The sequence below is a fragment of the Tauraco erythrolophus genome, chromosome 1 (genome assembly GCF_009769465.1).
Source record: "Tauraco erythrolophus isolate bTauEry1 chromosome 1, bTauEry1.pri, whole genome shotgun sequence".
In the NCBI taxonomy this organism is placed as follows: domain Eukaryota; kingdom Metazoa; phylum Chordata; class Aves; order Musophagiformes; family Musophagidae; genus Tauraco; species Tauraco erythrolophus.
The window spans coordinates 48440646-48453837 of NC_141465.1; the positions used below are offsets into that span (position 1 = coordinate 48440646).

General features: G+C 35.8%; 1 protein-coding gene across 2 annotated transcripts in view; it reads left to right on the forward strand.

The window, feature by feature from the left end:
- The window catches only part of MAP3K15 (mitogen-activated protein kinase kinase kinase 15), a 93705-nt gene that overhangs the window by 57860 nt on the left and 22653 nt on the right, over nt 1–13192 (forward strand). For both annotated transcript variants that reach the window (XM_086608999.1, XM_086609006.1), the window contains 8 exons: nt 1337–1507; nt 2590–2702; nt 3752–3911; nt 4533–4683; nt 5101–5208; nt 6523–6572; nt 9504–9599; nt 11182–11269. In XM_086608999.1, the coding sequence (XP_086465125.1) occupies nt 1337–1507; nt 2590–2702; nt 3752–3911; nt 4533–4683; nt 5101–5208; nt 6523–6572; nt 9504–9599; nt 11182–11269 (937 nt within the window). The remainder of the gene's footprint in view (nt 1–1336; nt 1508–2589; nt 2703–3751; nt 3912–4532; nt 4684–5100; nt 5209–6522; nt 6573–9503; nt 9600–11181; nt 11270–13192) is intronic.

Sequence of the window (13192 nt, forward strand, 5' to 3'; positions counted from 1 at the left end):
TCTCCTTGTGTGCTTGTTAGAGAAGACCAGTATTAATTTCAGAACAACAGTCAATCTGAAATAAAAATACTTTTAAAAATATTCAAGTACTTGGTGTGAAAGTTTATCCTCTTGCCAGAGACGTCAAAGGCAGGATAAAGCCTGCACAACTAGCTATGAATCTGTTTAATCTTATTAAGTGTTCTCCGTCACCTAACGTGCCTGCATGTGTGGCATGGAAGCCTGAATTTTGTTATAGGTGTTTTGTTATTGGTCTTATTGCATCAGCTGGTTACCTAAGGAACTGAGCTGCTTTACAGTAAATATTAATCCTTTCAGGGCATGCAAATAATAAATTTACCAGAAACCGTTATCTGCTGCTGGTACTGCTGACAAAGCAATCATAATACTTGTAAGCCTGTTCCTGGATACCTAGGTAGGGATCAAAAATGGTAAATAGTTCTGAAAAGGGGTTAGTAAGTGTTTTAAATCCCTCTGGTGATTAAAAAGTGTCTTGAACAGACTAATAAACTCTTAAGCTGTGTTTGCAGTACTCTTGCAAATAGACATTTTTGTTTGTTCTAAGTGACTTTTTGCCGTAAATAGCAAATTCGAAACTTGGAAAAACAAGGTAAAGAGAGGCAAACATTCTGGTGTGTTTAATAATAAGAAACTTAAAATGTTAATTAATCAATTTCATACTGTTACAATTGTTGAATATTTGTCAAAAGAAGCTTTGTGACAGCTGTTTCCCAAATTTTTCTCTAATCTGAAGAATTTTAATTAAAGAAAGAAATACAGTTCAGTTTTGCCCTTTTATTCTCGTTGTATTTCAAAGGCCTGATATTGAGCTCCATCATTCTTTTGGCTAATACAGGATTAACCTGGCTTCTTCTGTACTTAGTCAGTATTGCCTGGTATTGGCTCTGGATTCAAAATTACAAATCTTGGGCATAGCTGAACGAGCTGTCAGCTCAAATGCTGAAAACGGCCAGTTTTGTGTAAATATTGTCAGGAATGAACACTAAACAAGCACTTGTTTTCTCATGGCTGGATGTGCAGAGTCTGTCAGCTTATGCAGGGAGGAAACAAGCTAGAAGGCAGATTTTTTTTCATAGAGGAGCTCCGGGCTCGACTCAGTTCTTATGTGAGCTAGAAGTAGAGTCCAATGGTAGGAGAATACAGTTGATTTTTATCAGTCAACCAACAATCATACATCAGTGTAAATGAAGTCGAATCTGTATATAGTAATGATAGATGGGTTTTGGGATAGGTGTGGGATGATTTTATTCTACTGTCTTGCAGTTTCCGTTTCAGATCTGAACTCATGTTTTTTATTCTCTGTATTTGATTTCAGAAGAAATAATGCAGGTGACAGAGAGAAGGCACTACAAGTTATGCTTCAAGTCCTGCAGACGTGTGATCACCCTGCTCCAGATATGTTTTGCTTATGTGGGAGAATCTACAAGGATATGTTTCTTGATTCTGACTGTAAAGATACCAATAGTCGAGATCATGCCATTGAATGGTAACAGGAAAAAAAAAAAAATCTATTTAAAAGCGTTTTCAGACTTTTACTTCTGGTTATGAAAAGCAGGGTGTAAGAATTAGAAAATCAGTTGTTTTACTTATCTTTTTTTTTTTCAGTGTCCTGTTTGAGTAACTGGTTTACTGAACACCATATCTTCGGATATGTGTTTCCTTGCTTCTTTTTGTAGACTCTCATGAATATAGAATGATACCACTTGGTTTATTGGAGGGGATGATGATTCACCCATGTCTTTGTAAAGAAAATATACAATTAATCTGCTTCAGGGCCAAAATGAAGTACAAGTGAGATCATGGGACTTAGGCTGGTCCTCTGCGCAAGGATCGTTTCCACCTTGGATCCCCAGGAAACGCAATGATACACTATATACAGGAAAATATTGATAAACTGCACTATGGATTTTCTTAAGACAGTGAGGCATGCATGTGCACACAGGCTTTCACTGACATACTGTTCACATAGATATGGTTGTGTAATCATATAAGCCACTGCTGAGTACAATAATGTTAGCAATGTGGGTTTGTACTGTGACTGTGAAATACTCCTCTCTCTCTTTTTTCCCCTCAAATCACCTCAACATAGTTAGAGCAGCATGGATCAGTAGTAGTGAAGCTTCAGATGGATCTTTTCATCCTGCACCAGCTAGTGGCATGCATACAGCCTTTGTCAGCTGTTTCTCAGTTACCTTTAATGAATGTGAAGCTTTAAAACAAAGGGCTTGGAGCCTTTTTTAAAAACTTGCACTGAAGACTAATATTTTCATTGCTTTTCTCATATGAATAACATAATAAAATTAGATCTATTGCATTTAAGAGTTTTGCACTAACCAGTTTGTTTTGTTTTCACAAAACTGCACAAGGTGGCAGATTAAGCAGAAGTTTTTCTTTCTTACCATAAGACAAAAAGCTACTTTCTTTCAAGTGCTCTTTGCAGAGTGCCATTAGTACCAACTAGCCATACAGTCCTCACAGTAAATTAATTGCTTAAAATACCTACCAAAACTTTGAAGTATTTCAGTTCTTCTATACAGTTAGATGTGAGCTCTTGACTCTTGTCTGCAGGTATCGCAAAGGATTTGAACTCCAGTCAACTCTGTATTCTGGAATTAACCTTGCAGTTTTGCTACTCGTTGCAGGACAACAGTTTGAAAGCTCGATGGAACTGAGAAAAATAGGTAAATATCCACACACAGTGCCACAGATGAGTTTTCTGTCTCTCTCCCTACGAAGAAAACAAAATGCTTATAGAGATGGGTTGCATAGACAGAAAGGCAGTTCAGGCTTTTTAAAGGTGGGTCCTGGATGGCAGGCTAAAACACAGGGATCTTGAAGGACTGTTTTTCTCCTTGTTGCTTTGGAGCAGCTTTCTAGTAACTTGACCCATCTAAAGGTTCCCAGAGATGGGAGCAGAACAAGGAAGGACCAATTTCAGCACCATCCATATACTGCATTTACTGCACCAGAGAGGTTATCCCATTGCATAGCCAACAGGGGACAGAGACACGAAGTGACAGAATGCAGCCCAGCCCTCCTCAGGGATGCCAGAGCAGGGTCCATGGACTTTCCGTTGTCTCTGAACTGAGACATCCACAGCAAGTGTCACCTGGAAAGATCCACCCAGACAGTAACTAGGTGCCTACCTAGGTTCACATCTTCCATGTAGGTGCTAACTAAACCCCGCCACTTTACATCTATTAAAAAAAAAAAAAGTCATACAATAGAAACAGAGATGCAGTTCTTCCTAGAGAGATAGTAGTTGAAAATTATATTTGGAATCAGATGCTGTCTGGAACACATACTTGAACCTTAAGAGGGGAGAATGCAAAGGTGGCTCTGAATCATTCCCCTGACCTTACTCTGGGGTGGACTTGTGTAAACCTCTAGCCATTGACCTCTTGCAGTTGATGCAGATCTCAAGTACACAGAGATGCGCAGCTTACGCTGGGAATCAGGAGGCAGATAGCCCAGTTAGATAGCACAAGAGGTTTTTCAACACTCTGTGTGATAGGAGTTCTGACTGTCTGAACTGTATTGGGGATGTTATCTGCAGACCTAGCCTCTGTGTTGGGCAATGTGTTTTTTTTTTCTGGGGAAAACTTGCTCCACTTTATTTTTATCACTAATGCTTAATCAAGTCTTTTTAGTCTTTTGCTGTAGACTTACCATTAAAAACCATTAGTGTTTTACTGATAGAAAAATATGTTTTTTAATTGAAATTTTACAGGTGTACGGTTAAACAGTTTATTGGGAAGAAAAGGAAGCCTAGAAAAAATGAACAATTACTGGGATGTGGGACAGTTCTTCAGTGTGAGCATGCTGGCTAATGATGTTGGTAAAGCAGTACAAGCAGCAGAGAAACTTTTCAAGCTGAAACCTCCAGTGTGGTATGTGATGGAAGGTTGTAGCTCAAGTACCCAGCTATAGGGAAATACACAAATTAAAAAAAAGCTTGTAGTAACTTGGTTAACTTAACTGGATTTTTCCCTCTTAGATTGTCTGTAACTCTGACTTTATACTCTCTTCTTTTATTTTGGAAAGGAAGGGGGAAGGTAAGAAATTGTTACTCATCATTTTTGGGTTTATATCCCATTGAAGCACATCTTTTATAAGAGTTTGGAAATTAGTGATGATTCCTTTTCAAACAATTGTGGAAATATTGTGCAACTATTCAGAGTTTAGCTAGCTGCTGTTTCCCTCTCCCATCATCTTCCAGCTCATAATATCCTGTCTAATCACCATGTAACTACTCATGTAACTATACCCTTTTGCAAAAAGATATTGTTCATGAACATCCCTGTGAGCTTATGACTTTAAGGTTTTGACTAAACTTGCTATTCTTTCCAGAAATCTGTAAAAATCAACATAATCATTTCCATTATGGTAGCTTTTAAAGTACATTTAATTTTGCAGTTAATTTTTTTGGATGTATAAGTCAGTTAAATGGTTGTAGGATCTGGTCAGATTTAGTTTTCTCTCTGTTAACTCACTAATTCAATACATTCTAGGTACTTGAAATCATTAGTTCAGAACCTGATGTTAATTCAGCGTTTCAAGAAACTCACCATAGAACATTCTCCTAGACAAGAAAGATTGACTTTCTGGCTAGATATAATTTTTGAGGCAACGAAAGAAACAACTAATGGACTGAGATTTCCAGTAAGATGTTATGTCCAAACAAGTTTTGTATGTCTTATGTTTCTGGACAGGATATAACAAGAATTGAAAGATTCTAAACACAACACTTAACATACTTAACTTCCTGTTATTTCATTGCATGAACCAACCCCCTGTATTCTGCTGATCTTTACTTTGCAAAAAACATTTAACCCACCACCCTAAAAACATTCTAAGAAATACTTTCAAGTCTCCTACAACAAATTGTGATGATACTGTTCTGTTGTACATAGGAACACAACCTTTTCCTGCCTTGTCTTGCCTTTCTCTCTCCCCCTGGAAATTTTTTAGGCCTTAGTTTGAGATTACCCATTGTCTGTATCAGAGTATTAGTTTTTCTGAAGATGCTGTGATGTATTAGCTGCTGGTTTGTTAAGCAAAACTGTTCTTTTTCTTCAGGTTTTGGTGATAGAACCAACTAAAGTCTACCAGCCTGCATATGTTTCAATCAACAATGAAGCAGATGAGAGATCTCTCTCTTTGTGGCATGTCTCTCCGACTGAAATGGTAAAACTGCCAGCGTAGGTTTCATGTATCCTGATTCATTGTGTTTAAAGTTATTTTTTTGCAATTAGATTTTGGAGCACTTTTCAATAATTTGAAGTTTGCTACGTTTCTGTGAAGCACAAGCCTGAATATCTCTTTTGTGCGGTATGAAAGTTGACTTTTTACAGAGAAAGTGAAGGGAGGGACTATGATTAGAACTCAAGTGGTTTTGACCTCTAGTTCAGATTTCACTTATCTTGACCATATCTCTTAAAAGTTCTTGTGTTATTTGTTCCACTTATAATATTTCTTGTTAGAATTGTGTGATTTTTATTCAGATGCAGCTCAAAGCTAAATAAAAAGTAAAGATAAAGTCCAATATTATGTTTAATGTTTTAGAAATTTTAAAGTTTTACAATAATAAGATTGAAAAATAAAAAAAAATAGCAGCCTGTGACAAACAAGTTTCAAGAAGTGAAATATTTGTGTCTTAGATTATTGGATGAGGCACGGGAGATTAGGAAAGGAGTAGGCACAGTTATGGACAGTGTAATCTCTTAAAAATGAGAAATAATTTCAATTTCACATTGAAAGACTTGAAATCTGGAACGTATTTCACCACCTCTTCTTAGTATCAGAACAATGTCAGTGGAGAATAGACTGAAAATGTAGAGAGGCAAAGTGTGGAAAAGCAGCATGTTAGAAAAAAGAGAAGACCACATCGTTACCTGGATCTGTGAGCTTCTTTCCAGTACACTGTTCTACTTCGCTACTTTGAGTGAATGTGTCTGACACAACTTTGCTTTATGGAACAAATTCTTGGTGCATATTTGGCAGTGCTAAATAAGATCCAGCTATTAGCTGGGGATTTATGGAGGGCTATGGTCCCAGGCACAGGCTGTCCTTTCTCTGTTTTCCCTCCAGTGTGCTCTCTGGACCAAAGCTGTTGGGTCACTATCTGTTAGGAAGAAGTTTCCTTTCCCTTTGAGCCTAAATAAGAGTAGAGCATAGTCTGCTCTATGTTTAATATGAAATGTTCATGTATTGAGTTAAAACATAACGTTTGGTAAATTGTACTTCAAGATTTATTCTTAAAATTTAATTTTACACAAGGACATGCGGCCTTTACTTCCGCCCTGTACCATTTATATTCATTTTTTCAGCAATATATGGTCTTTCTTTACCTATATATCAATCTTACTTGAAATTTGGTAGGGAAGAAAGGAAAAAGAGACATGTTGGAAAAACTTTATTTTGTTTACCATGCTGTGACTTTGTTTTCAATAGTACGTCAAGATTAAACTGTGGTTGATTGTAGCTCTTTATTCTTTACAGAAACAGATTCATGAATGGAATTTTACAGCTTCTTCCATTAGGGGAATAAGGTTGGTATGTCAGAAAACAGTCACATGGTTTTTATTTATGTTTTATATTTCCCTTAAGTGGGAAATCTGGATTCTGCCTTAAATCTCTGCTTTGCATTGCCTATTATAAAAGCTTATTCTGTCCAACCTGCCTTGAAATGTCAACACAGAAGAGTTCCATGCATAGGTAGAGCTGTACTTTTCTCATAGGAATACTCATCTAAGAGGAGCATGTGGGCTTGTGTGTTCTCTGTTAGACTTCCTTGTTTTCAATCATGTACCTGTTTTTATATATCTTTCTAAATTTTTCAGTGAAGTTATTGCCATCTTTGCATTTAAAAACATGGAGAGCAGAAGAAAAGAAGAGCCCGTAGCTCTTCTTGCTTCCTTTCATAAGTAAAAGAACAGTTTGTCCATTTTCCTCTAAGGGAAACCATGGTTTCTGTTTTCTGTTTGGAATTCAAAATTACTTCTGATATGGTTCTATCTAAAAATCTACTAGCTAAAACGTAGATTATTAGAGAAATGTTAAATGAGGCATGGACATAGTTTGTGCTAAGGAGGGAATTCTTGAGCTGGAAGGAGACTACTAGTGGAGTTTCTCAAGGACTAGCCTTTAAATAGTTAAAGTAGTTCCATTTTGTGATGCCTGGATTAATGGACACACTAGTGACAAGTAAATAAGTCCAAATATTAGTACAAAAGAAAATCAGAATATTATATAGAAAGAACAGGATTGTTCTGAGGACTGAAAGGATAGAAAAGAATTGTGTTTGGTATTAACAACTGCAAAATGCATGACTACATTTAGAAGGTAGCTTATATATCTTAAATTTGGGCTACTTTACTGCCAAAAGAGGGAGAGACAGAGCACCAGGAGAGAAAACAAAATGAAACCTATCTGTACAGCCTGGCAGTGCATCCATGGCATTCTTGGTTTCTGTCTGCCTTATGCAGACTGCAGCTAAGAACCAGAGGAGCCATAAGCACAAGGAACAGTAGGTGGGCTTTTGCCTTCGTTCTGAGTTTGTGAGTCACTACGTTGGTGGATCCTGCCTTTTTAGGGCCGTAAATGACGGGGCCACTTGTTTGCTGATTCAAGTACAAGTATAAATTAAGATACCTAACAAATTCTGTGGTTCTCAAAGCAGAGGGTTTCTGGGCTGTGATTTTGACCGTAAGCACCTAAGTTTTAGGCCCCAAGTTTGTCTTCTCTTAACTTGATAATTTGCTTAAGCAAATAAGCTCAAGTGAAAAAATATTTCACTGAATAAAGTGAGTGGTGATTGCTATGAAAGTCTACGGCTGTGGATTTGGACATAGACTCTACTATAACTTCAGTATTTTCTTCTAAAAGAAGCAGATATTGGTTTGAATTCATTCAATGTGCTGTTTTATTCTACTATTCCAGTACAATGTGAGTGGATGTGAAGTTCTCATTACTGAAGTTTGTGGAGCTGACTGAGCATAACTCAGCATGACGTTTCTCAAAGCCACTGAGAAAGAGAACTTTTTGTTAAATGGAAGCAAGCAATTCAATTGCTTTGATTCTTAATCACTTCTGGGGTTTACAAAGCTCAATGAGGCAATCTTTCTAAACTTAGTGGAATTAGATGTTTGCATATGACAACTTACAATTGCTATATGTTTGAAATTGCATTAGTTTCAGTAAAAAAAAAATTAGTGGTCTCAGTTAAGTTATACTCTGTCAAAACCCTTAAATTGTATTTAAGCTAACCAGTTCATTTTATATACCACATCTGTTACACTATTTAAAAAACAGTATTCTTATTTAGATACTTTCTTGTCTATCCTGTATTTGCCCCTGTAAGAATCATCTTGCTTTGTCGCTTAGTCCTCTTGTCAGAGATGTGTTAGTCTGCCTTGCTAGACTAGAAATTGCTATACCAGCACCAAGCCACAAAATGACACAGTGTATTTTCACGGATTTCTGAAAAAATCTGTGAAAATTCTAATTTTTTGGAACATTTGTCCATGTAACCTTTAATGATGCTACAACAAGTTGGTCTTACTTTCTGCAACTTTACTATAGTTTACTGTCATGTATTTAAATAACTGACTCAACAGAGGCTAATAAAAATCTGAGAGTTTGTCTAAACAGATCAGACAAGAATCTAATACATTTTATTAATTTAGTGCAGAAAAATAATGACAGTACCTTAAAAAGCATAATAACTTGGCATTTATGTAGAATAATACTGAAGTACAAGTGTTTGGAGTGATAATAGATTAATTCCTGGGTTTACTTTAATATTGATATTATGTTTTATGATCTTTTCACTTCTCGCTACAGTGCATTTAGATGGGATATATATGACACTGGCAAGACTCGACATGCCATAAATAATCACTTTGCTAGAATTATTGATGCAGTTTGGAATAAATATTGGTAATCCTGAAACTTGTTTATCAGTATTAAGGCCATAAAAAGTATATACTGTGAAGGATCTGCTACACTGTAGGTATTTCATAGTTCAGTTTTAATGTAAGAATAATGGAATTATGAAAACCAGAAGTACTTGTCAAGCTTAAAAGAAAGGCTTTCCTGATAGCTAGGTTAGTGTCAAAACAATTCACTTTCCATAGAAGTGTCGTCAAATACCAAGAAACCTGACGGAACTGTGTAAGAGTGGAAGAGGAGGTGAACAACAAACAAACCTCAAAACACTTCAGATAAATGAATATTTCACCAAAGTAAGCAGTAGCTTAATCATTTATAAAATTGGAGATAGGATTATAGAATATATAAATAAATTCAAAGCTTCTAGTTGTAAGGAAAATAAATATAATTGCATACTGCCTCTCTGAGGTAATTAACTGTGAAAAAGATCTTCGCTAAGTGTTCACAATTCAAAAAAGTTAACTCCTCCTCGCTCTATTTCTTCGAATATTTACATCCAAAATAATAATTTCTTAACATGAATTTTACAGCATTTCGAAGTTTGATGAACGATGTTGTTTTCTTTATGTCCATGACAACTCTGATGACTTTCAAATCTACTTCTCTACAGAAAACCAATGTAGTAGGTGAGTTCATTTTGTGTGGATGTTACATGTGAGATCTATGTCTCAAATATAATTGGTTTAGTAAAGATTGAAAGCTGACATTTTTGCTTGAGAAATTATTTCTTTCTTCACTTCTTTTTCTTGATGAAGAAGCAATGAGCTAAACTCAGTGATATTTAAGCTGACAAGAGCAATGTCCCATTACACTTGTTGGCTGGTTCTGATCAGTTTACCTGCAAGTCATCAGGTCTGAGAAAAGGCTTAAGTAGCTTATTGTAATTTATAACTATTATCTTATTTTCCTGTGTCTTGTCCATGTCATGTAAGGTACTACATTGCTTTAGATTCCCTTATGTACTTGTTCAGTCTGATTTAGTAAAAGCAACTAGACATGATAGAAATTTCTAGCTTATATTGTGTCACAGATATCTGTTACTGTCTGTGTCTGTATTCAAACATTTCCTGATGATATGTTGTCTCTAAACAGTAAACATGCTAACTGCATTTCAAGCCTAAATCTTTACAGACCCAATTCTTTCTGGGGACTGATATTTGCCATATAAACCTTCTGAATGAAGTAGGACAGATTTGTTAATATACTTAATATTTGGAGTTGGATGGTATATATTTATTTTTCTTGAAATAATTATTATTTATGTATTACATGGAATAAACTCAGATTAAAGAAAATCATTAGCCCTGCAAAGTGCAGTGTGCCCAAGATAGGAAATATTGAAATTAATGTTACCCACTCAGCCTTAATTTGGCATCACAATTTGTATGTTATGAAACATGGTCACATTTTTTTATGCCTTATTCAGTGCACAACAGGAATCTGTTCCAGAGATGTGTCTCTATTAGTCAGTGAAAGAGATGCGAATATTTTACAGTAATTTTTAATAATTGTTAACCATTTGTTATGGAGTTTGGAAAATGGTGAGTGGCTCAGGCAGGGGACTACAGGAAAAGATGGTCTTGTACTTAAGGATCTCCATCCCTGACAACTGGATGAAATCAGTTAAAACTCTGTTCTTCCAAACATATTACTACTTTTATGTTTTTGGCTTTCTGTATGCCTGACTATAAACCACAAAATCTGGTTTTCAGAATTACTGAGTAATCACAATTGCAACCAAAGTCCATAGGAACATTTACGTGAAACTGAAGGTAATAGAATTCTCATCACTATACAGAAGGAGAACCACAAAATATGATGTGGTAATCAATACTTATTTTCTTAATATCTCAATATTTTCTATAGTTACATATTTAAAGGCCATATTAAGCACTTTCCATCAAAGTGAACTGCAAAAATATTTGAGTTGGCTCTACTAAGATTTTACTATGCAGTTACAGTAACAAGCAAGTACTGAGTTCTGCTACAGCAAACAAAATAATCTTATAAATAATTAGGCTTTTCAGTGTGTTTGATGTTCTTTCTCATTTAAAATAAGATAAATATGAAGAAAATGAGTAATGAAAGAAACCTATGAACATGCTAGTCAGTTTGTAAGCTTCAAAGCAAAGCCCACCTTACAAAGAATTTGTTTAATCTCTAAAAGGACATTTTTCTTTGATCCTGTGCTATTTATTGCTTTTTTAGATTCTGTGGGTTGGTGAAAGAAATTTTGTCTGATGTAGTTGGCAGTACTTTGGAACTGGAAGGAGAAATAGAAGGAGACACATTGGAGGTATGTCAAGGGTAAAAGATCCAAGAACTGTGAAACTTTTTCTCCATCTTCCCTGCACTTTCATATCAGTATACTAGAAAAATTATAAATAGTATTTAAACTCTTTGATTGTATATGGAAATTCAACTGTTACGAAACTATTGTACACAGGAGTTGCATTCATTTGAAAACACACATTTTTAATGAAGTGAGCCTGTTACTACTATAAACTGTATAGATTTCTAATGAAGGGTGTTACTGATCTTGTGTTTATGTTGCAAACAATCTATAGATGAGAATCATCTGATATCAGCTGGCTTAAGTGGATAAAAAGGATAAGATATTAAATAAATTATAGGAAAAAAGCCATTTAGCAAAGGTACTTCAGTTTTTCTGGCTGGTATCTGATACTACTACTACTCTAGGTAATTTGGTTTGACAGGCTTTTTCTCTGACAGAGATTTGCAGATATTTAGGATCAGATTGATCCACTGTGCTTTTTACTTACCACTGAAATATCCATGTTAGGAACCTAGTAGCTGTAGGCTTCTTTATAAGCAGTACAGAGAGAAAATAAAACAAACTTGAAAATTGAGTTATTCGTGTTTTATGTGGGCTCGGGTTAGGGTAGGTGGATCCATGTCTTCATAAGACATGCTGCTTCAGCAAATGTTGAGATTTGTAGCACTAAGTGCATATCCTGTGCTTCCATTTGTTTGTTGTGAAATCTGAAAAGCCATCATAAAAAGTAGGTTGTAACTTTATTTGTGGTCAAGCAAATTCATTCAGTCCAATTAATGAGTGTAAAGACCCTACTGTGGTTTGTTTGAGCTGGGTATCTTTCTGACCGTGCCTCATTCCAGCAATTCTCTTAGGTTTACGATTCAGAGCAGCTCTTTATGATAGTGAACCTTTTGTAGGACTTAAACTTCAGAGGAGGATTAAGAAAGTAGAAAACTCTCTATGGTACTGTTGAATGTAAGTGCATATGTTGGGGAAGATGAGTTTTTGCACCAAAATTTGTGCACAGCAGCCACAGAATTCTCTCCTCAAGTGAAAAAGACAAGATATGCATATCTGTTAAGCTCAGCTTAATACATACATCTGTGGTCTTGGCCTGGGATCAGGGCTCTGCCTTGGCAAAGGCAGGGTATTACCTATAGCTGCAGATTTTACATTGCATACTATGGACTTAGCTAGTAGCAGGGCAATCTTCAAACAACACTATTCAACTGCATAAAAAACTGAACTGGAAAAATCACTCGAGAATGCACAGCAGGAATCAATCCTGCATGAATCAATGACATGGAGAAATGACTGCAGAAATTAATTCTAAATCTTTAAGCTATATTATTCTACATATCTTGAAGTTTTCAGAATCATCGCCTTATACTTATTGTCTTAGGTCAGGAAATTAAAACAGAAATCAAGATACAGAAGGGGAGGATTAATTTATTTAGCTTATAAATGAGCTAAGACACTTAATGTCTTTCTGCAGCCTGGGATTCTGCATTTCAGAAGAGACAACATGAAAAACACAGCTTTGTGTGGTCTTGATGGGCTTGACAAGCACAGAGAAAGCAGAAGTTCTAACCTTTAATAAAACAACAGTTTACATTTAGGAAGAGGAAGAAATAACCTTGAGCACAATTTTGGGGGAAGAAAATCTGATTTCAGTCAGAATTCTTATGAGAGTGTTGTCCCAAGTGTTTGCAAATTTTGGATTGTGGTATTATTTGAAAGCAACTACAGTGTAATTCTACAGCTAACAAGGATTTGGAAGGAGAGTGAGTATGGCAGTTTGTTCTTCCTTAGGGTATTCACTTCTGGATATGGATATTGAAGAAGTTCCTATCACTTTAAGAGTACCTGCTGTATCTCAAATAGGATATCCTAGGGATCAGACAAATAGGATATCCTAGAGATCAGACTCTGCCCTACCAC